We start from the raw sequence: 24,997 nt of genomic DNA, 5'->3' as shown, positions 1-24,997 counted from the left end.
TGTCACATAGAGAGAACACTAACATCCTTTTTGCAAAGAAAAGGAGGGATTCAGAACTCCAGCCCAAACTAAAGGCTTAGGCTATACAGTCTAGATTAAATAGCCTAAACAGTCCCCTCTTCATGCCCTACAGAACAGTTCCCATTAGCTCACAAGAGCATGATATTTTCAGTAATCGTAAGATCATTCAGGCTGAAGGGACACCTCAGGATGTCTCTATCAAACCCTCTGCTCAAAATAGGGTCCAAGCCAAGTTCAGACTAGGTTTCTTAGGACTTTGTCCATTTGGTCTTAATAAATACAAACAGATTGCTCTTTCTCTCTTTTCAATGGCTAAAGCAAGTTAATATTGGTTTTGATGAGAGTCCTGCAGTGATAGCAAGAAACTACAAACCAGAAGGCACATTATTAAGTCAAAAGCATGACTGTGTAGTGACACCGTAAATGAGCACTTGCTAAGAAATTGCCCCAGGAACAGGCCAAGGCAGTAGGAGGAAAAAGCAACAATAAAACCAAAATCCATTCTGCATTCCACATAGAAGGTTAATATTTTAATCAACAGTATTTTGTCTTCCTTAAATAACCCTTCTTTCTATCTTTTACATTTGGATCTTCGTGGCAATGTACTTCCCCTGATTTCAAACTCACTCAACAGTGATTTAAGAGATTAAGTTCCTGTAATAAAAGTCTCCGATCAAGGAAGCACCCAAAGAACTGGGCCAGTGCCTATGTACTTGATAAAATTTAAAACATCAGGCTAAATTTCACCTTGTCACACTATCACGAGTCAAATTTAACAGCAGGAGCTCAACAATAACATTAAGGCTAATCTGCTCAGTGAACATTACAAGGTTTCTTAGGTATTTGCCAGAAACATCTTTGCCAGCCTGACTCCAGCCTGCTTCAGCTGCTGGAAGATCATGATTTGTCCCAGGTGGTAACTCAGCCCAAGATGATGGAAAAGTTTGCTTGGACACACCTGCATTCAATTTTTATTTCAAAGTTTCACAAAAAATCCACTTTCATTGTGATACTGAAAATTTCATTCATAACAGCTCAGTTTTAGTTTTAACACTGGATTTACCCAACTCAAGACCTGAACCCTCCAGAAGATGAAGTCAACATAAATATTTGCAAGCATGAAAGAATATGAATGTGCTACTGTCCTGGCCATTTTACATTATATTCTTAATGCTGGACACAAAGTTTCAGAGCATTCAGCCCTACCAGAGCTTACTGACTCTATGGTACTTTGAATAAAAGAAGATATATATATATGTATACACACACACATATATAGTCACATATTAATAATAGTAACAGATGACCCTCTTCTTAGATCTCTAAACAAAGGGAGCTTTCTCACAAATCATCTAAATGGAATAAATGCACCAGAAGATACTCAGTGACTTTAAATAAAGCCCATATAAAAGCAATAACTTTTCGTAAGCCAATTATATCAGCAACACACTCTGGACTGGTAAAGGATAGGCCTTTATCTATCATTACATTTTTCTTAGTCATGATATAATAACACACAGTCATTTTTAATAATAAGCATGGAAATAACTAATACTTCAAAAGCACATAATTTGTTGGGGATTTTCTTCCTTTGCCACTTATTAGGTATTTAATCTGTTCATGAGACAAAACAATGAAAGTTTCCACTGAAATTGGGGAGTGTTTTGCTATGAATGAGAATCTAACAAGATTTTTTCAAGACATGCTGGCCTGTTGCCTTGAGATTTGATAATAAAGTGCACTGGTAGTACATTTAAGGAAAGAAACATCATGAAAACAAATTAAAACAATTTAGAGAGCCCAGAATTTTTTCCTCAGAGCAACAAGGGCTCCAGGTACCTCTAAAACAGATCTTTCCAGCATCAGCAGAATTACACCAGAAAGCAACAGGGCATCTTTTCTTGCCTTGGGTGCCCTAAGAGACCCAGACTCACCAAATTTCTGAAACTATGCCTAACACAAAGCACTTACATAGCATGGCTGAAGTCAGTTGAATTACTTAGCTGCTTGAAAATAAATCCCTACACACTTGCACAACTTTAGCTCCATATCTAAATACTTTTCTATTATTATGTTGAATTACTGACCTCAGATTGCAGTCGCAGCCCTCCTGCACAGATTACCTGACTTGCCAAGCTCAGCTGTGATGAATGCCTCATCTTCTCACCCTGTTGGGAAATAATGCGTTTGTTTCCTTCCAGCCCCTCTCCCAGTAGTTTGGGGCTTTTCCTAAAGATATTTATGATAAGCAATTGTAAAATTCCTCAGGCTAATACTCCTAAGAGATTTTTCCAATTTGCTTTTGTTACCAAGCAGCAATTCCAATCTCACCTCTATTCTGTTAAGCAAAGGAAACACAAATTAAGAAAAGAAAAAAGAAAGAAAACATATCCTTCCATAGCAAGATGTTTAGTACTAGTCCTTAAAAAAAGAGACAGAATACAGAAAGTCTTCTATTAAGGACTTACACAACATGAAGCTAATCTTAGAAAAGGCCTGGCATGTCAGTATGCATGTAATTTAGGATATGATGAAAGTTTAAGCCCACAAAACCCTCTCTTGCTTTCTTTACTTCTGTTCTGCTTTTTGAGGCTGTAGCTCCAATTCTACCTAAGACAGCAGAAGGTAAAGATTTGAGGTTTTAATACAGATGAGGCTGACGTGAGAAATCCTTTGGCTGTTGGCTGATTGGCATGCTAGGACCCATTTAGCATCTATCTCTCCTGGACATCTCTCTCCCACCCAGCAACCACCATCTTAGCACCCAGAGAAGCAGAGGAGGGGAGGGCTTTGGGGCCAAGGGGCTGCACTGTGATATTTTCTAGAGGCTGAAAACCTGAAAGGTTTGAATCCAGAAGCAATTGCAGAAATGATAAATCTGCTCTGATTAGTCCTCTCCCGTGACACTTTTGGAAAACATTTCCATTGCAGTCCTTAACCAGAATTTTCCCCGGTTTTCCCCAAAACATTCCCATCTCCTATGGAAAGTCATCTGGCTTGAAGAGAAGCTACTGACACAGGCCCCCCTGCAGAGTGTCATGTGGTGGCCCACATGAGAATTACAGCCTTGAAAAGATTCAGCAGAAGGCAAAATCATACTTGGCTCTTATAAAAAAACCTAGTGGCTGACCCAGGGAGCTCTGCAAAGAGGAGAGCATCACCCCAACGGGAGGGATGTGCTTCCCCTTCCTCCTCACTTCTGCCAGCCTGGCCCTTGGCTTCTGAACAGGACATCATTTTAACTGAATGATATTTCATATGAAAAAAACCCCAAACAAACCCCTAAACCTTGGTGTTCTGTTTGGGTTTTCTTTAAAAGTTTCAATAAGAAAATATTTGGATTTAAAATGCAGATTGTGTTTAACCAAAGTGGCCTTTTTTTCCGTTCAGTTTTTCAGTTTGGCAACCACCTTTAGAGTCAGCTATCACTCAGCCTGCGTTATAGCTCCAGCCCCGTTAGACCTGTGGAGCCCAGAGGTGAGCACAGTGAGCATCTTCTCTTAATAAAACAGGTACAGCACCACCAGAGTCACTGGGGTGTGAAACGCAGCGGTGCTTTACAAACATGGAGACTGCTCCCTAGAAACACCCATGGGGGTGGTGACAAGCTTAAAAAGGACTTTCATTAAATGTAATGTTTTAACTCAGTACCACGTCTGGTCTGCCACACTGGATTTCTTTCTGAATCATGAAACCTCTGCTGACTCACTAATGAGAGAGAAAGCAGGCACAGTGTGAAGGAAAAAAAATAATTACCAGTTTCATACAGGGCAAGCCCCCGTTCCTTTATAAAGTGTGCCACCTCTGCCAGAAGACATGGTAAATCTGCTGAAATGGAGGGATTTGCTGAGAGGGATGTCCCATTGCATTGCCACTGGGCTCGCTCACCTCAGCTGCATGGAGCATCACTCACCCCTTCCAGCTCCCTGCCATGAAAGCCTGGTAGCCATCCACTTTCTCTTCTCGAGCCCATCTTGCACATGAAGGATGCCATCACCCTGGAACGCTTCCCCCACCACCTCACTGCATCTCTCCATGCCTGTGGAGAAACTACCCATGGGCTGAAAGACATTTTGATGGTACATCACTCCTGACCTGGACGGGATCTCAGCTAGCTAGGAGTATACTTGGAGCTAATTACACACAAGCAATGCTGCTTTTGGGGGAGTGGAAGAGGGGTACGACTCCTGTGATTAGGATCTGTCCAACACTCGGGGAGTAACTGACACTGAGGCAGGCAAAGGAAGAAGCAGGTTACTGTGGCATGATATAAATGTACTAAAAGAATCCCTTAAGATGTCAAATCCTTGTATTTCTTTTCCCTGAGCAAATTGCTTCTGTTCTGTCTTAGCTCACTCTCATGCTAGGTGAGTTTTGTGCACTACAATGATGCTGGTTTTATGCTGCATTTTATTCTTTTTAGTAACTTACCTGGAAAACCTAAGAAAAAAATAATTCAAAAGCATTTCATTAATATGGCTTTACATTTCTAACAATGGCACAAGACCATGTTGCTTTGTGGTTTTTCCAATATAAATCAACCATATATAAGGCCAACCATATATAAGGCCTTGAGATAACTTTAAACAGAGATCCTAGTTCTGACTTCCAATCACCATCTCACCTGTTCTCTTCTGAAACAGACAGAGACCTTCTCAGTCTGCAAGTCCTTTATGGGGAGATCCCTCAAAGTCCTGGGCATCACTGAGCCCTTGATCTAGTAGAAGCTTTAGGGTTATTTGGCACAAACCCGTGGCTGGTGTAGCTTGTCAGAGCCTCATGGAAGTCACTAGAGCTTTAAGAGCTTGTAGCAGCAGAGGGTCTGTCTTGTGCAGATGCAGGCAGAGCTCCTCTGGGAGCTTTGTGCATTTTAGGAAGAGGTTAAAAGCACACAAGATCCTCCTGCCATGACTGGATTGTCAGGCAGCTTTCCCTCTGCCTTTCTATCTTTAAAAAAAAAAAAAATATCTTTTTCAGGCAAAGAGATTCTAGACGAAAGTGAAAGAAATTTTTTCCTACAGAAATCCTCTCAGACCCAGAACAAAAGATGGGGAAATCCAGCAGCGACATCCCGTCTGTGTCTGGAGGGGCTGTACAGGAGGCAGGAAAAAAGCCTTAATTCCAGTGAAGGATGTTCTCCTCCTGATCTTCTCATACTGTGCCCTTCATTGAGGGCCTTTTGGGCCAAGAAGCGGCAGAAGACTGAGGGGCTGCACCCTATGATTGATCTGATGTTCAGAGATATCTCTCCAAGCTGGCACACCTCCAAGACCTGCCAGTGCACATCCTCCCCCTGTTTTGGTTTAATTCTTCCTGACAGGCCACCTGAATTAGTAGCCCTCTGGCAGTAATTGTTCTTCAGCTAAAACACAGACTAACAGCATGTACAGAGTTTGCTGCGCTCCTTCCTGGGAAATTCCCAGCTATGCCTTGAGGCATGAGGTGAGTGAAAGCCAAAGAAATGAAATTTCTTTGGGAACTATGAAATTACAACAGGAAAAAAAATTAAAAAGCAATAGCTCTGCCTCCCAGGACCTCATGCTCCCCATCTTGGGTTGGGATTATTCAGATAAATGTTATTTCCATGGGCAAAACACGAGCTGGCAAGGCACTGATTTGAGCACCCCGAACACCACAAGATTAGTCTCGCACAATTTCTTCCAGTGGGACAGCATCATCCTTACAAGTAACTAATGCCTACGCTGCACAAACAGCACAGGACGTGTATTTGGCACCATTTTACTGCCTCCTGCCATAGTCCAGACCCACCATTCTGGATTGGAGCCAGAGGGTTACTTTCAGTAACTGCAAAAAGCTGCAAAATTTCTTGTCCAGATTATGTTAAAATAATGAGACTGTCTTCCCATGTGTTTGCAGTGAACACTGCTGATGGGTCCTTACTTTCTGAGCATTTCCATGCTGTTCTGTCGGAGGTGACTCCAGACCCTTGTACCAAAGTACAGAGAAACACTGCAGCATTGCAGACATTGCATGAGGGCAAGGATGACCTCTGCATACCTACATGCTCAGGTTTACATGTAGCCCATGCTGGACTTCCATGGCTTAGTCAGAAATTTATTTTTCTTTGCAAAGTTAAACCCAGATTTTGGTCAAAAGCCAGGCTGGATCACAGCTGAGCTGAATCCAGTTTTATGAAGCATGCCTGAGAAACTCCGGAAAACATGATTATGTTCTTTTTAAAAAAAATATTTACTTTTCTTTAACAGTCAGTCCAACAGAACCGAGTCAGTGTTGGGAATTGATCTCTAACTTTTCAATGTCTGTCTCAGATATATCATTAAAGTTGGCTCTGGCAATTTGCAAGTTTTAGACACTCATCAAAATATACACACACAGGTCAGGTATTATTGTTATTACTGAAAAACCTTCTCAAGTAAAGATTACTTATAGATGAGATGAATATTGAATAAATGTAATCCATGGATTAATTAGCTAAAGCCCTATGTTAATCAGAAAGCAAGAAAGGGAGAAACACTAGCTCATTAAGCATTTAGAAGCATGTTGTATGTGCTTCCAGGATTCAGTTACCCCCTCTCCATAACACAACTGCTTTTTATTTAACACTTGCAGGTGTGTGAGACGTCCAATGTCCTCATATGTTAAAATTCAAAACTGTCAAATTATATACTATTAGTCACTATCATAAGAAGAAACAAACTAAATAGTATAGGACAAAAAAATTAGCACTACAACTCTATGAATTGCTCACACTCTGCATATGAAGTCTGACATTTACATAAGTAATAGCTAGATTCGTGGTTGTGCATTACTTATTCATACTGTGTGTGGAAGAACTCAGAGGTAAAAGACTAATCCATTAATCTCCCCCTATCCATAATCCTAAGGAATCATAAACCCTGCAAGACACTTTATCCTCTTAGGAAAATCAGGCTCATAAGCTGAGGACAGCAGCGTGCTTGGTGCTGAAGAATGGCAGCATTTCCCCATTGTACAGCTACGCAAGCCCTACCCGGAGCTATTTCGGGATCTGCCATTTGTTTGATGCACACACAGACATGGAAAGTCCTTGCATGTGACCTGTCTCATGGCACACGAGATGTCTCGTCGCTCTCCCAGGCCTGCTATGCCTGGGGCTTGTGGCAATGTTTTTGTATGTATGTTTCCTTTAATGAAGCACCCTCTACCATCAAAGAAAGATAGGTGTCAAAAGGATGTGGAAGTACATTTTTCTTACTTCAGATACAGCATTTTGTAGAATATCCCACCTTAAGTTTTTTTCGCCATGAATAATTCAATGTTGCAGCTACCATTCCTGCTCTGTCCCGTATGCTGAGACCCCGCAGCTATCACCCCCTCCTACAGTGCAGGGTGATCTCATTCCCCCCAAGTGGCAAGGAGTGCCCAGGGCCCCTGTGACTGCCATCAAAACATCCCGTCTTGCCACCACCACTGTGAACAGATTATAAAATCAAAGGAGAGGCGTTTCGACTAGGAGCAGGAGACAGAGGTATTACCCGGCCACACGTTTTGGTAGTAAAATGAATTTGCATTCCCCATCAGTTTTCCAAATCGTGTACTCGGTACCTATGGGCATGCCAAGTGGCACAAGCAGGTCTGAAGCCTGTGGCTGCCCCACCTCCAGTGCAGATGATGGGTGAATTACTGACCACGTGGTGAGGTAGAAATCAGGACACTCAACTCTGGCAATGAGACCCTCACATGAACATACCCTCAGCATGCAAACAGCATCTGAGTATGCCTTGGTGGCAAAGAAGGGTGCCATGAGGCAGAAGCAGTGCCAGCACCGAGCATGGTATTGTGGGGGTGTGATGGGCATCCACACCCCTTTTGCCTCTTACCACCTGATTCTCCAGAAACCTGGCTTTCATTTAACAAGGAAAATTAAGTCTCTAGATCCTCTGTTTGGAAAATTGATGCTTAGGGCTGAGGCTTGAGGCAACTGAAGCAGCCTACAGAAAATCTGTTCCAGTAGCCTCCAGCAACTGCAAATTGCTGTCTTGCCTGGAGCAGTATTAATGCAATGACCTAGTGATCACATTTGGAACAACTTCTCAACCTACCACGTTGACACATAAGGTTATAGGTGAAACTTGTTCACTGGGAAGACCTTCAAAAAACACTACTGCTGTCTTCAGTCCCAGTCAGACCCACTGGTATGGGGAACACACAGTGAAAATGCCCTGTGTAATGAACTTGTAGGGTTAGAGTTGTTAATAATGTATGGACACATACCGTACATTATGTATTTAGCTCAGGCAAGCTGAGCTAAAGTCAAAGGCAGATCAAACAATACATTGGATTGGACTTAAAATACTTGAAAGGTGTCTTTGGACCAAAATTCAGCAAGCAAAAAGCAGCAGAGAGTCTCCTGTTCAGGCTGGCACCTCCTCGGGCGCTGCACCTGACCCAGAGCAGGACCCATCTGCAAGAGTCGCTGGTGGCAGCAGCCTCAAGTTGATCTCCACAACGTTCCTCTCTCTTTTGGGAGGGAAAGGGGGAATTGACACTCTCCTCACCAACACTTGGAAAAAAGTCTTTGTGTACTGTCACCACACCAAGTCCCGCAAGGGGGCACCTGCACGAGCCAGGGGTCCACAGCAGATTTCAGACACGATGTGAGGGTAAGCTTTCCTCTTGGGAAAGTGTTCTTGTGCAATCCACACACCTGCAGGAGAAACCCTGCACTGGGGGATGCACAAGCTCTGCGAGGAAGCTACAGCTGGGACAGATGCTGCAGGTTTTCCACCGGAGGTTGCTCGGACAAATGTATTCTTGGCCCATCGGAAGACTGCAAGCTGCAGCATGCAATACAATACTTTGTGGTACTAAAGGACCTTCCGAACGAGGGTCTCACATTAATTAATTAAGCCTCAGAGCACCTAGAAGGAAAATCTATCCTATTTTACCAGCAAGTGCAATGAGTATGCAAAGGTCACATAGAATAAAGGAGCAAAGGAAAGAGAGATCCTGGTGTCCTGACTCCTGACTCCTTGCTGCATCTATTAGCTCATGAGTCCCCTACAAAGGACACACATGGAGGACAAAAGGTGACCCACAGTCCTGCCTCAAGGGGTCACCGACTGAGAGGTTTAATAAGGTGCAGGAAAACGACTAACAAGGTTACACAGATTGACGCAGGTCAGTAAAGAATATGGCATTAAGAAAATTGATCCTTTCAAAGCCTCCAGTCACATGCTTATGTCAGAACCAGACATGACTCGTGTCTGTGTTCATATGATACCACCAAGTGCCCACCAAAGGGCTTTCCTTCATGTTTAAATAATGAAATGCAATGTAATGCCGACAGGTGCTTTTTTCACAGGGAGAAGGGAGAAGAAGGGAAAGTGCTTGGGTGGACTGAGGCAGAGCCTGGGTCTTCCCTGTCTCTCCCACCCTTCCCTGCCCTCCCCTGCACACATGGCTTGCAAGAAAGAGGTCACTGACAGCTGGACGTGCCCATCTGTCTGCAATGCCAAGGAGACAAGCTTATGGGCACTGGAAGAGAGAGTAACCTGTCTATGATTGGGGTGTCCGTGCACTGCATAGCAGCTACGGCGTCTGTGCAAAAGACAGGAGGCTGTCATGGGGAAGAAAAAGAAATGTGCTTTACAAGTCATCATGGAAGATGGTTGGTATCACTATGAAACCATTTCAGTTTGGATGCTGCCAAATACTTGACAAAACGTCTCGAGACTTTCCAAGCACACCGTTTTGCATCTATCAAAGATCACGCAATTTCAGTTTGCTCACGCAGGGAACTTTTGTCAATCTGCCAAACTAAAGTAAATATTAAGAGCATCACTGTAGGAAAAGAATATAATGTATAATCAATAAGGGACGTTCTGCCAAGCTCAGCTGGCACTTAAGGGCTAGCTGTGTAAAGCATCGTGTGTGTAAATCCCAGAAACAAATGCAATTACTCTTTGTTCTTTGTCTTGCAGCCGGAATAGAGATTGATGGACAAGTCGAAAGTGACACAGAGAGTGAAGGTAATGTAGAGATTAAAATATGCGGTCTTGTTTGAAATACAAGAGGTGATACCTTTTCTTTTTCTCTCTGGCTTGTGGCTCGCTCTACAACAGAAACCGTTTCATGAGGTGCTTGTAAGCAAGCAGATTTTTCCCTTGAGGTTTGACTTGTACTACTGATACGTAAACCACCAATCTTAAGCAGTCTGTCCCCTTTCATCCACACTTCTAGTGCAGGAGGCTATCGGAGCACCCATCCCTTGGCAGTCACCCCTAGCAAACCAGGCATGGCAGTAAAGGACCACTCGATGCAGGGCTGTGAACTGCTCCGCACCACAGTGAGGTCCTGCTTGCCCTCCTTGTAATGCTTGCTTAGACCATAACAGACTGGTATCTTGATTATTCACAGCCATGAGAAGATAAAAATGAAAATGGAGGCAGACTGATGGCTGCGAGGAAAGTCGGGAAGAGCCAGTGACAGGATTAAAAACAGCTTTAACCCTCTATGTATAGTAAATGAAGAGAAATAGCTAAGTTGTAGGATTATAACACTAAATAAAGAGACGTAGCTAAGAGGTAAGATCATAACAGCACAGCATAGGTCATATGAATGTAGATGCTACTGCAGAAATGCTTCACAACTGTGTCTGTACAATCCATAAAATATGAAAAAGTAATTAACAAATCACTAGAATTATTTCTTTTAAATCATATCCACCTTTTCCATACAGGCAAACAAGGCAATAAGATAAAAGTAATAAGAGAATGCTCCACACTTAACCTAATATTTGACAGGTTGCAAATGAAAATCATGGTGTTGGCTGCCCAAAATGAACATTATCCCAAAGAGGGTAGGTGGTCCTTTGACCTAAATCACTAACTGAAATTCAGCTGAGATAGACCATTATACAGTAACTGAAACCTACCTAATGGCTCCTGAGAAATGAGTTGAAAGCTCCTTCTCATTCCCAGTAACAAGTGTGACAACCAGCACCTACTAATTTTTTACCACTAGCAAGCAAAAACTATTTGCTTGTTATTAATTTCTAACTTTTCACCAAAACAAAAATTCAAATAATCAAATACTTTTTGCGTCTATTTTCCTCGCTCATTTTTCACTCTGGATCCCATTCCAGCACAATTTTCTTCTTCCATTTCTCCAACCCTGGGGAAAAAAAATCAATGGCAAAATTACAAGTTTGTTTGTTTGTTTGTTCGAACACTTTATTTTCATCAGCCAGAAATTTTGGAAAATTAGAAGCCAAAAGACTCTAAAAAACTTACCATTGATTTTAATGTACTTGGTGGTAAAAGGGATAGAGAGGCTTGGGGTGGGGTTGAATGTGGTTTTCCCCTTTCCATAATATTCTGCAATTAAATCATGCTCCACTTCAGTCCTTTAAACTGGAAGCACTTCTGACTTCTGGACAAAAGAGGTTTTTAGTTTGCAGTGCCAATAAGAATGAAACGTGCATCAGAGACTATCTGGTTTTTTCTTCTCCAGATATAGACCTTCCTATATAAAAGAAAACTCAGAGAAACAAAACCGGGTGCTGCCTAAGCTGCACCTTTTGTCTCTATAAATAGAAGACCTCCATCCCCAGCCTTGAAAAGTAAACATCTTTCAAGGACATTGTACCAACAAGCAAACTACTTACTGTATAACCAACTGCAACTTCTGTTTCCGTTGCTCTGGTGTGTTTACAGGTCAGGAAGATATCTGCCTGTCCTCTCTGATGGATGGGCTTTTGCATTTGTAACTAATTTCCAATTTTCTTATGGCCACATGTAAGTCACTGATGTGTTAAAATGAGCCAGACTATCTAAAATAGGAGTTGCATAACTGAAGAGTTGGATGTGGTTCTTGGATGGGGCATAAAGCAAAGCCCACCGAGGTCAGCGGGCATCTTCTCACTGACTTCACTGGGGTTTGCATCAGGCATTCTGGCTGCCTGCACTTTTCTGATGAATCCTTATTTTGCCAGCATGGATTTCCCAAAGTACTTCTTTTTTATCCCTTGCAGAAGATGATGTAAAGGACAAGACACCTAAGAAACAGCCCCTCAGGGAAACCAGCAGAGCAAGCAGACTTGAAAGCAAAAAGCAAGAGAAAAACAAAGAAGAAGATGAGAGCAAAGAGGAAGACAGCTGTAGCCAACAAAACAGAGCTTCTAGGAGAAAAAACTACCAAAGAAAAAACAGTGATGGAAAAAAGGCAGGAGAGGAAGTCAGCCAGCAGAGAGAGAGAGGCAAAAAGGCTCCTACCAAAGATCAAAAGGAGTCAGAAAACAAAGAAAAGAAAACAAACAAGAAAGCAAAGGAGGGGGAGAACAAACAGAAGAAAGACAGGAGAAACAGGTAATTAAACAATCCCTGAGTACAGTGCCTTGTGTCAGACTGGCAGTGGGATTGACATGCTAGTGGCGTATGGGTCAGAACTGCAAAACCAATAGACTGCAAATAAGTTACTGCTCTCCCAAAAGATGTACAGCAGTGGCAAACAGTGGTGGAAAATGCCACACAACCAAACTGCTTCCAAGGTCTTCTGTCATTATTGTTTCTCAGCCAGGGTCAGATCCATGCCTGTAGTGGAGTCCTAGCACCTACAGCTCAGCGTGGAAAAGCACTCTTAAACAAGACAGCTTGAGCAACCCCGGTCTGGGCACATTTTTTTGGTTGGTCTATGGAAACATTCAGCTTAAAATGGATCTCATGTTTTTAAGTCCAAATCCTGCTTGTCCCAACCCTCTGCTTCTCCCCGTATCTTCCATTTCCCTCTGAAGGCGTGAAAAACATATCTCCAGAGCCAGCTGCAGCCCTAGATAATGCTTCTGTAGCCGAAGTGTGGTCCGAAGCACGATGTCGGGCGAGTTATGGTGGGGCTTGATCGTCTTTTCATTATCCTGGCTGGCAGCAGCCTTGCCCTGAGCGTGGAGGGGCCACACCGGAGTCGCACTGAGCCAGGGGATGGTGAGGGACTGTGCCCACATCAGAGCAGGATCCTTGGGGGCCAGTGGTGCTGTGCCCACCCCAAGTAAGACCTTCCCTCAAACTCCTGCGAGTTTTTCTGGTTTGTGCCCTTTATTTTGTGTCTCTCCCAGTACTACTTCTGCTTCGTCCAACTCATCCGATGAGGAGTCACTGTCAGAGGAAGAGCTCGCGATGCTGATGGAGCAGGTGGAGCAAAAGAAAAAACTGATTTCCACCATGAGGAACAAGCCCTGGAGGATGGTGAAGAAGCTCTCAGTGCTCAGGTAACCGTTACACCGGGAACCCACACCGCTGGGGTCTTTGCTGACTGTCAGATGAACTTTGCCCTTCCTAGAAATTGCCTATTTGCTGCTGCTGCTGCTCTAACACCCCTGTCTCAGAAAAAGCAACCGGCAGAGCCTGGCCAGCCTGTCTGGGTTTAAAGGCTGAGAGTTAAAATGTGGTTCAGCCTCTGTAACCAAAGAACAGACGAGGTGCAAATCTGTTCAACTGATACCCATGGCCAGGTCATTCTACCCTTGTATTTAAAACCAAATGACTCACTACTCTCAGGCTGCTTGTTAAAGCAAACTCTATGCCCTGGTTTCCTTATTCATGCCCATTGTCAGCCAGAAATCAGAGCTGCAAAGTGCCATGTTACTTCACACTCCTGATACGGGGCTGCTTGGAAAAGATGCTGTATTATTTGCAGAATTTTATGGAGCAAAGATAATATTGCCACCCAGTCCACGCTGAATGCGGGAACAACTGAGGCAGCTGCAGAGACCCCTTAGTGCAGGGCAATGGGGAGCTATGGGGCAGGGCAGACCAGGGAAATCAAAACCCACAGGTCAACAGGGAACAGCTCATAACAAACCATTCCCATGTCAAGGCAATGATTCAAATCCCAGCTCTATTGGTTAAAAATCCTCTGAACCCCCTTTCTACTGGGAGAGCTTTCAAAATAGCATTGCAAGGCATGGACAGCCCCGTGGGTTGTGGTGATGCCCCCCTCCGTGTTTGCCAAGAGGCTGCTCTGGGCTGCAGTGACCAGTCTGTGAAGGTTGGCAGTCACCATGTGTCTCTGCTTCTCTTTTACACCCTGAAGGCCAAGACCTGCTCCATCTTCCGTTAAAATCAGGAGCCTTGAATGCTGCCAATTATTTCTAAAAATCTGGGTAAAGATCTATACAGGGGAACTGTATTAAAGCAGCTTTTCTCTCTCACAGGCATGCTACGAGCCTGAGCTCATTACAAATAAAATCTTATGACTCTAAAGGTCCAAAGTTCTGCAAGAAAAGAAAAAAAAAGCAGAACAGTATTATTTATGACATATTTTCCCTTTGGTGTAGGATCCCGGCTAAAATTCTGCCTAGGATCATGTTTGATAACATACCTCCATCCTTTCATCTTATCCCTGAACTATGGCAATCATTACCACCCGCTAATGAACCTAAAGAGAATTGTTGCACTGCTTGTGCAGGGCTTTCCAGAAAGGCTCTCAGAGTGTTGTACATTCATTAGTTATTTTGGCTGCACAAACTCAACCCTGAGACAAGAAATGATTAGCCCCACTGCACAGATGAGGAATGTGAAACACAAAGAGAATGAAACAATATTTTCAAGACTTAGAAATCTCACTTTAGGTTTGTAAATAAAGTTGCAGGTGGTTTTCCCCAGGTTACGGGCTGAACTAGCCAACTATTTCTACTAAGTAGAAGTTCATCTTTCCCAAAGGCTTAGGATTGCAAAGGACCTCCCAACTCCTGAAATTTAATCTCTTCTCATGGCGTATTAGCAACACCAATATACAATATAATTTTATTCACAAACTCAGCATACTCTAACAGCATCTACCTAGGTTCTTTTCTATGTCCCTTAAAAATCCTATTCTAAAGCGAATTTCAATTTGCAGCTTGATTTTACTCCTGACTAGTGTACACTTATTTCTCTGGCACTGAGAGTATCCATTTGCACATCTCTGATATTTATCCAGGTAAGTGTTCATGGAGGGAAATTCTGCATCCTCTTGGAGTTTGTTTCACGAGACAGTGTTATTTTCTTCCTGACCAATGCACCAGGAGACAGAAGTTATAGCAGGCACGCCAGGGTGGGAGAGCTCTGGAGCGAGAGGAACAGGAGGGCTTTTGGTCTACACCCAGGGAGAAATGTGGAACAAGATTTGGGACACATCTCTGCATGACCATGAGTACTTTGGGGACCTGTTAGCTAGCCCCTGGTGGGCATGCGAGCTCGACATGCACAGCAACACCACTAGCAGATAGGAGCCAGGACCCCAGAGGCAGCGCGGGGTGTGGAGAGAGACCAAACCCCCACCTTCGCACGAGCACGGCTGCTTTCCCACTGGTGCAAGCAGAGGTGAAAAGCTAAAGACCCCTTTGCTGTTTCAATAACCTGCTTGTTTATTTTCCAATTAGGGAGGCGCAAGCTTTTGTGGAGAAGTTTGAAGGAGCTCTGGGAAAAGGGAAGGGCAAAAAGTTCTACGCGTATAAGATGATGATGGCAAAGGTAAGTGCTGCAGTGATGTCAGGGAGAAGCTTGGATACCTGGTTATGTATTCAGCGCATTTTGGGCAGAGTTTATTAACCTGTATTTGGCAAAAGAGACACCAGGAAATCAGAATAAAACTTCCTGCCTGCATTCAAAAACAGCTTCAAATCTATGACTATTACAGAAAGAACAGGGGGAAATTCCCCCCCACCTGAATCTCATTGCAACTTTCCCTGAAGCAAGGAATGGTTTGCAGGAGCAGGGAAAACCACAGCTTTCTGGTTGCAGTCTCCAAAACCTTGATCTGTGAGACAAGGTACCCCTAAAGGGGAGAGAGGCCATGCCAACCTCTTGCACTGCCCCATGGACTCCTGTAAGATTTCATCTTCCCCAGCAATGGACACATAACAGGGAGAATGATGACTTTGTGTTTTAAGACTGAAGTTGGTAGCCAAGTTGCATGTTGTCATGGCGATTATATTGAGAAGTGAAAAACAGAGCCAGGCCTGAGATGAGAAAATCAATGGGAGTTTAGCTACTGGTGCAAAGAGGAAGGATTCAAGCTCAGTATTTTATCAAATTAAATTTTGTTTTAGAGTTGGTTCTGCATCAATTCTTTCAATCCAGAGCTAGGTCTGAATTTTCCACCCCTATATAATACGGTAAACTCTTAGCAAAACTGCGGCTTTCCAAAAGCCTGGGAAGGTTACAACTCAGATAATGAACACTTAGGGTTGGGGGGGTTTGGGATTGAAGGTAGTTTCTGAAATAGTCCAAAAGACCAAACCAAGACCAAAGTTTTTGCTTTGGACTTTACACACACTCCTAGCAATGCTACCAAACCCTCACATTAGAAAGCCCTGCAGATGAAGCATCCTCCCTCTTCTCACCTCTCTGCTCACCACAATGTTGTCTTGTTTCAGAAATGGGTGAAATTTAAGAGAGACTTTGACAATTTTAAAACCCAGTGCATACCCTGGGAGATGAAGATAAAAGAAGTGGAGAGTAAGTGGAAGTTGCTGTGCAGTGGCAGTGAGACATTTTGTCAGACAGCTTTGCCTTCGGCTCCCTGTTCCTCGGTCTCTGCTTGCCCTGGGCACCGGTGCCAAATGAGGAGCAGGCAGGTCCGGGCTTTGCTGTCTCCATCAGCAGTGGGGACTGTCGGGAGGGTCTTGGGAAACACACTGGGGAGACCTGAAGCTAAAGGGGTCCAGGTCTTGCTGAGGACAGTTTAATCTTCCTAAACTCCTAACCATGAGGTGTCTTCTGGTTTAAGGTCACTTTGGCTCCTCAGTTGCTTCCTACTTCATATTTCTGCGGTGGATGTACGGAATGAATCTTGTCCTTTTTGGGTTAATATTTGGACTGGTTATAATTCCGGAGGTAAGCACTTAACTCTCCTTTCAGTAATATCTTGCCCATTGCTTAACACAAACATGAGATTGATAGCACAAACAAGTGTTTTCTAACAGGCAGTGCCTTAGAAAAATGAAATGCGTAAGGGCAATTATTTACAAAGCACAACTTAAAAGGCTGTTACTGACACAGGAGCAAAAGTCAGATTGAAATCAGGAGACCTAAAATGCTATCAAAGATCCTGCCCATCCAGCAGCTAAAACAGGAGCTCAAAACCCTAATTTAAGGCTAGTTTTACATGTTGACTAAAGAAAAAAACATGACCTATGAATCATAGGTACATGCTCAGGTCCGTAAGAGCCATAAGACATGGGCCGTGCTCTGAAAGTGATTAAGAAACCCCCCCTTTTGGGCCCTCCAAGGGGCACAGCCCCACAGGAGGAGCCATCAAGGGAAGGAACAAACAATTACCCAGCACTTTGCCAACTAACATTTGTTTGGGAAATATCCCTTTTCTGTACTTCTAATTCAGATGATTCACAAGGAAGAGTTTTATTTTTAGTTTTTCTGTTTCTCACTCTTCTTGGAGAAGGAAAAGAATCTCATAGCCAATTTTATATGATCGTTTATTGAAGAATTTTTTAATGTAGCCATTACAGCTCGGGCTAAATTATTCAATGCAGTCTTTAAAGGCTGTGCAATCCGCAGACAGTGGCATCTGTTCGGTTCAATGCAGATTTTTATGGAGAAAAAATGCAGCACGGAGTCTCTCCTGAGGACCGTGCTTTTGTTCTCCTTAATGTGGTTGCTCACACTGTTTAAAGTAAAAACTCTGTTTCCTCCCAGGATGAAGAGACATAACCATTAGCACTGAACAATACAAATGTATTTTGTTAAGAACTATGCATATGGTAGAAGACTAAACAGCTTTCATCTTTAAAGTATGCATACTGTTACTCACTGCCTACTGAGCTGTTACGATATGGAGAGTAGCTGGGTAATAAACATTTAATCATAAATGACTTTGAAATTAATTAGATAGCCCTAAAAAATAAGTGATAGATTATATGCTAGGACCTTTCTAGGCTATGAATGCTAATGAGATATTTTGGTAGAGGCACCAGTCGGAGTCTGCTTGTAAATATGTTATTAACTCTCCATAGCCCTTGACATTCTCTCTCTGGACTTCAATAGCTGCTGGACTTTTTGCAAGACCTGCTTTGCATGGTGCCATCAGGAGAGGCTGTGCCATGAAAACTGTTCTTTGCATCATTTTGTCCAAACCTAACTGCCCTTCACCTCACCTTGAGATCATTTTTCAATTCAAGACTATATAATACAAAACATACTGCAAGCTCGACCCAGTGCTCTTGACTTCTCTCAAAGGAGGAGTCCTGCATAAATAGATAAAGCTAATCCTTTTATTGCATCAGACCCATGAAGTTCAAGCAAAGAACTTCTTGCTAAATTAAGGACATTTAAACTGGAGCTGTTCATTGAGGGATACAGTTCTTCGGCAAAATACTTCCTGTGCAATGGATGTTACCAGGGAAAGGGAAGTCCTCTGGTTATTTGGCTGAAATTAATTCTAAATACTTTAAACTGCTGCTCAGGTATTAAGAAATAAAATATGTATTAAAATCAATGAAAAAGAAAACCAACCAAAAACAAACCAAAAGGGTCTCATCAAGAAAAAAAACTGCAGTGTATTATACTATACGTGCATCACTGTTATTAATGTTCATCAGGTCCTGATGGGAATGCCATATGGGAGCATGCCAAGGAAAACTGTACCCCGGGCTGAACAAGCAACAGCTATGGATTTTTCAGTTCTTTGGGATTTTGAGGTAAGTACAGGAGCGCTAATCATAAGAGATCAGTTGAACATCTCCTAAAACCCTTCAGAATTTAGCAGCACTGCAGGGATGAATTTGTTCGAAGATAAACCAGCAATGCTTCTATTTCTTCCAGAAGATGAAGACACCTGCTGCCATGAAATCTTTGTGGATCTTCAGAGATTTCTGGCCAAAACAGCATGTGCACATGCAGGCACCTGCATGTGGGTTTGAACCACTTCCATATACAAATGTGCTGGCTGGCATATGTCACACGTGTGTGTATATACACACAAACATACACAGACATATAGTTCTCAGGTTTGCAGGAACAAAGCAGATGCACATTTGTTCCAAAGGAGACATATCACATCCCAACATGGCTAGCTAACACCACCCAAAACATGTCTGTCTGCGGTCAATGAGGTGCAACAGGACAAAGTAAAATCCACTAAGGCCAGTGGAGTTACACAGTTCTACACTGAAAGAAGTGAAAGCAGATTTAGGAACCCCATATCCTTTTATCTACACAGTATTTTTATCCATGAAGTACAAGAAGCTGAAGTTAGTTTTTTCTACGAGCATTAGTAGAAGCAGGTGACTATATGTAAACTGCCGAGTGATGAGCTTGGTGCAACTCACTTAAAACACATTCACAGGGTTGCCTTGTAAAGTCAGCCAAAAAAAGGATCCTTTTTCAGAGGAAAAAACACCCAATAAATATATTTCTGCTGTATTTTAAATCTACATAGAACAATCGGTAGAAATCTATATCATCATCTCACATTCATAATGTAGAATTTTATTCTGAAAAAAACAAAAAATTTTGTATGCACAAGAGCCATTTTACTTCTAACTAGAAAGGCAGCCAGGACGCAGGTGAAATGTGAGAGCTGCTCTGAACCAGGCAGCCGGAGCTTAAGTGTTTTTAGGGGACGGCCCGAAAAAGAAAAAGATGTGTGCAGGAGGTGAAGAGGTTCTGCTGTGGCTGATACCTTGGAATCTGACTTTCAAAGCCGCTGCTTCTGGAAATATTTTTTAAATGCTTGTTGGTGCTGGCCCACATATTACAAGCATGGGACCCAGTCCTTCTGTAATAAACCCCATCACAATTTCCTTAACTAAAAAAACCCCAACCACTACTTTAATGTAAGCAAGATTATGTAAATGAATTTATTAATAAGGCTTCAAATACTGGTGTGTCCAGGAACCTGACAGGGCCAGACCTTCATTCACCACCCATTTTCTGCTGAGGATCCTTCGAGCTCTTGTTCTCCCAGCACTTTCACCCACTTGCCAGAATCCAAAATTCAGAGTTGAATTAGCAACATTTTGAATAACATTGCACTGAATGAAAAACTCATTTGAGCAGCACACTGTAAAAATACAAGAAGCAGCATTTAAACATATTCTTCCAGAAAAAAAAACCAAAATAAAACCACAAACCAAAACAAACAAAAAACCCCAAACCAAAAACAAAACAAACAACCATGCAGGACCGTTGCTGAACTGCAGCTGCTGATTTTGTCTGGGAGACCATAAACTATACACATAACAGTAAGGAAATTTTCTCTTGGATGAGGTTGTACCATTGCGTGAAAGGCTAGCTACTATGACCTCCCAGCCAGTCTCTTGCCTGTGGCTTGGTACATACATCTACATTCCCCTGCCATCACCGGGGACTTGATCTTCTGAACCCCTCTGCCATACAGGTCCCCATCCCGTACCCACTCCCTTGCTGCTTGACACCAGCGAGCAATAACGCAAGCTTGAGAACCAATCTCCAGCAATGGGGCAACAATGTATGCCTATACCCTCTGCAGACAGAAGATGTCAAATTAAGCCCTTCACAGAGGCTTGCCCTTAGAAAACGAATAGATGCTTATTCCAGCGTGCTCCACAGGAGAGGTGCAATGGGGAAACATATTTCAGAGCAGGCATAAAATGAAGAGTCAATACTATGATCTTGAAAAATACATTTCAAGAGAGAGGAGCCAGGGAAATGTATGCTTTGGCAGCAAGGAGGTCACATCATGGATTTCTAGAGGAGTGGGAAGGAATAAATCTCACTTGGACACCAGACACCATGTCTCATAAATGGAGTTTAAAGAACATACTGGATGATGTGAGCAGATAAGCTAATTTTTCCATCCCCACCATTTGATGAATCAGAAAGACAAAGTTTTGGGATTACAACCTGAGAAAAAAACTTCACTAGTGCCTTCTAGGAATATTATCTTTATATTTTATGAGGGTTTTTTGATTACACTTCCCCAGCACACGTTATACACAACACGCTACGAGCCCCAAGCAGCAGTGCCAGCTGCCGACTTGCTGCATTTCCCTGAGTGGCTCAGCAGCACTGGAAGAAACATGTGCAGAGTTGTCCTCTACCTGTGGGACTGCGCTTTGTGTAGGGCAAACACAAGGCTAATGTGGCACCCAGGGATACCAGTGCTTTATGTTAGTTTAGGAACAAAAAACCTAGCGCTTTGGGGAAGCTTAGTCTAATTGATTAAATGAAGGCAGTCAACAACTGGAAGAGAGGCCCAGAAAGGTTGTGGGACCTCCATCCTTGGAGATTTTCAAAACTCAGCTGGACATGGCCCTGAGCCACAGCACTTAATTTTGAAATTGGCTCTGCTTTGAGTAGGGGGCTTGACTAGATGACCTCCAGAGGTCCCTTCCCATGTAAATTATTCAGTGTCTCTAAACAAGATCCATTACACAGCCTCTGATACGAGCTTCAATTTATGTCTAAATTTTGGTCTTTCCAAAGGCTTGATCAGAGGGGAGCTTGCTCAACTATCATGGCCAGAACAGTTAACTACACTTAACTTAAGAGCTGAAAGACAACAGGCAAAAAATAGAGAAGTACAATATGCAATGATACACATCAACTTGGATGAGATATGACAGAAAAATAGGGAGAGATTGCTAATGCAGATTAGGAGATCTGCACACTCATTGAATGCCCAACAGTTTGTACAGCAAAAAATAAATCTACTTGAGACAACATGGTTGATATTGCATCTGAGCTCTGCTTTCCACAGGAAAGTAATGCTTTGATTTTAGTCTTTAGTTATATTTGCTCTGCAGGTGGTAGCCAGTAAAAGGAACAACATCTGCAGGGTACCAAGCATCAGCTGCCTCCTAGCTGAAAGGAAAAGTCTCGTGTCATGGTGGGAAATCCCATTGCTACAGCATTTCTACAAGATCTGAGTGTTTGATACTGGCTTAGAGAAGGAGGTAGGCTACAGCCACAAAGCAATAAGGAGGTTTTTCTGGGAGGGATGAAACTGTGATGGATAAAAACTACATTTTAGTTTCGAGCCAGTATCTTCTGATGTGCTCTCCCTCTTCTCCCTCTCTTAGGAGGATAAGCTCTTAGGAGGATGTCTCGCAAAGGTGACAGGGCAGAAAACAGCTGAGAATGAGACACTAAGAATTTTTCCAAGTTGATTTTCCTTGTTTTAAATCTTCAGTTTTCACCAGAAACCTCTTTCCCTCAGAAGAAAAGCTGCACAGCTTACACAAAGGTTTGCTTTTGCTTTTTCTCCAGGGCTACATCAAATACTCGGCACTCTTTTATGGCTACTACAACAACCAGCGGACCATCGGCTGGTTAAAATACAGGCTACCTATGGCATATTTCATGGTTGGGATCAGCGTATTCGGTTACAGCCTGATGGTTGTTATAAGATCGTAAGTATGGCTGGCATTGCCCTCTCTGCAAAATCCACCCAGATGAGTCTTGAAGCTGGCTTCCCCTCCATAGGCATGGCTCACAGTTCTGTCCAGCCTTGGCTGGATGGCTCACTCACCACCCCTGGCTCTGGCGGGCTGGATGGACATGGGCAGTCCCCTGCCTCAGCCATGTGCTCACATGCATTATTTTGAACCCTCCCATCTCCTTCTCCAGCCCTGTTCTTCCTCCTCCTCCTCTCTGGATCGCTTTAACCCTTCCTCCAACATTACTACAGGGCCCTCAAACAGGTGGATTTTGTACACGAAGGATGATTTTACTTACAGTAAATTTCACAGGCTCTTTTTCCCATACTTTCATTGCAAAAACCCATTCCTGAAAGGCAATGTGAGTCACACAGGTGGTGTGAGGTGTACAGAAAAGAGCCAGAAGCTACCAGACTGCTTTTGTTGCATCCCCAAACCAATCAGTGGAGTTTTAAAGTGGGGCCCCAATCTCTGTGCCCCTAGTGCATTGTCCCCGAGCACTGGTGGGTGCCCTGCAGCATCCCCAGGGCACCGAGGGTGCAGCCGAGGCACTTCTCGCTGCTGAGATGGTCTCTGCAAAGCCAAACATAAAAAAAATAAACCCCCTTGTCTCTGCCTGTAGGGCATACTATGCAAAGGTTTTCCTTCCTTTGCAAGAAAGAATAAGCCCATAGATTTGTAGCGCTGCTGAAACAGGCTCTATTGCTGTGCAGCAGAAAGGGCCTCTTGAGCCTTTGGCTGGAGTGGGACATGGGGATTTGCTGTATATTTGCCATGAAATTGCAGCAACTGTTGTCTCACCTTCCTTGAGGGACTGGTGCTAGGAACTCTAGTGGGAGTTACAGAAGGATTTCAGGAATCAAACAGTAGAGAGGAAACAGCAGAAGCCATATCTGCTCCTACACTGATTAACAAGAATAATCCTTTTTCTCCCCCTGCGTGACTTGCTGCAAGCTCTTTGGCTTCAGCATTGTGCAGCTACTGAAGTCTCACTAAAACTTGGTGTAGCAGTGGGTGTATTGGACAGCACCAGTGTTTTTTGACTAAATTTAACTAACTAAAGGTAGCCATAATCATATACTGCACCCTAGGACCCAGAAGTGCTGTAAATAGACTTTTTTCTTGCACTAGCTGGTGGAAGCAATCCTTAACCTGCTTTAATCACCTATGCTAGGCTTTTTCTACATTACTGTTTTTAATACAAGACCTGCATAGCCCTGAAGACCCCTCCTTAAGTTCAGTCCTCCTTAAACCTGAAGTCCAACAGCACATGTTAGACAGTTGTGCCCAAACCCCAAGAACAGTCACCCTGCTCCTTCCTTACCCACCAGCAATCCCAAGCCACCGGCGCTGCTTTGCAAAGCTGAAGGACATGCAGTGGCTCAGGTGGTGTCTATCTGACCTTGTCACCACATACGTCCTTACACAGGATGGCACGCAATGCCAACGAAAGTACAGCAGACGGGGACGATGACAACTTCATTTTCAGCTGGAAAATGTTCACCAGCTGGGACTACCTCATTGGCAACCCAGAGACAGCGGACAACAAGTTTGCATCCATCACCACCAGCTTCAAGGTAACCCTAACCAGCATTTTTCAGCCTGCTTCTGGGGATGCTCCCAGCACCTACCGTGGCAGAGGTTTAAGGGGAAATCTGGGTACCCGTAAAGCACCTCTCTGTACAAACAGGATATGGTGCTGAACCATGGCAGCTCCAGCTTCCATGCCCTGGGTCACTCTAACCCCCTTTTTAGGATATGAAAAAAATTGTCCTACTTCAGAGTGCAACTCCCCCACCACATTCCCCTGGCACACGGCAGGCCGTCTGCCATTTGATGCCTTTCAGTCAAACTGGGATGTGTGTATGAAGCTTAGTTTGAACTTGACACAAACTACCATGTTCAATATCGCCAGAATAGCATAGGGTGGAAAAACATCTGATGGTGCCTGAGGCTCAATGCTGTGAGATACTCACTCCAATTCTGTGAGCACCCCTGTTTTTTCAGGAGTCTATCGTAGATGAGCAAGAAAGCAACAAGGATGAGAACATCCACCTGAGGAGGTTCCTGCGAGTTTTGGCCAACGTCCTCATCATATGCTGCTTGTGCGGGAGTGGCTACCTCATTTATTTTGTGGTGAAACGCTCCCAGACGTTTTCCAAAATGCAAAATGTTGGGTGGTATGAAAGAAATGAGGTAAGGGAACTTCCAGTTCTGCTGTGATAATTTGCCTTGGACAGCAGCATATTCATTGCTGCAGCTTGAGGACAGCATCCAAGGCAGAGGGATTCCCTACCAGGGCCCAAAAGTCCCCTTCAGTACCTTCGTACTCGTGTTAGCCAGGAAGCACATTGGTCTCACTGAGAGCTTCTAGAGCAAATTAACAGCTCCTTCAGAGAGGGGAAAATACTCTTAAAAATAAATCACAGTAAAAGTCAATGGGTCTTCAGCACTTACAACACGGACCATTTTCTAAAGAATCTACCTCAAGTTGCATATTAACGCTTACAAACTCTGTTGTACTAGAAAGCTCTCTGGGTGTTAGAAATGTCCATGCTCAGACATCAAGCTAAATTCAGATCTTGATCATCCATCTTGAAT

At 43.4% G+C, this 24,997-nt stretch overlaps 1 protein-coding gene across 1 annotated transcript in view; it reads left to right on the top strand.

Annotated features, from left to right (window-relative positions):
- The first annotated feature begins 9,352 nt into the window (after positions 1 to 9,352).
- Positions 9,353 to 24,997, top strand: part of TMC2 (transmembrane channel like 2) — a 34,535-nt gene continuing 18,890 nt past the window's right edge. The window contains exons 1-11 of the mRNA XM_069810687.1: positions 9,353 to 9,652; positions 9,966 to 10,013; positions 12,017 to 12,350; positions 13,094 to 13,246; positions 15,401 to 15,491; positions 16,397 to 16,478; positions 16,750 to 16,856; positions 18,578 to 18,676; positions 22,227 to 22,369; positions 23,826 to 23,973; positions 24,404 to 24,592. Coding sequence (XP_069666788.1) covers positions 9,607 to 9,652; positions 9,966 to 10,013; positions 12,017 to 12,350; positions 13,094 to 13,246; positions 15,401 to 15,491; positions 16,397 to 16,478; positions 16,750 to 16,856; positions 18,578 to 18,676; positions 22,227 to 22,369; positions 23,826 to 23,973; positions 24,404 to 24,592 — 1,440 coding nt within the window. The 5' untranslated portion in view covers positions 9,353 to 9,606. The remainder of the gene's footprint in view (positions 9,653 to 9,965; positions 10,014 to 12,016; positions 12,351 to 13,093; positions 13,247 to 15,400; positions 15,492 to 16,396; positions 16,479 to 16,749; positions 16,857 to 18,577; positions 18,677 to 22,226; positions 22,370 to 23,825; positions 23,974 to 24,403; positions 24,593 to 24,997) is intronic.

Source organism: Haliaeetus albicilla, chromosome 2 (assembly GCF_947461875.1).
Source record: "Haliaeetus albicilla chromosome 2, bHalAlb1.1, whole genome shotgun sequence".
NCBI lineage: Eukaryota > Metazoa > Chordata > Aves > Accipitriformes > Accipitridae > Haliaeetus > Haliaeetus albicilla.
Note: the sequence above shows the minus strand (reverse complement) of the source record. Positions and strands in the feature narration are given on the sequence as shown.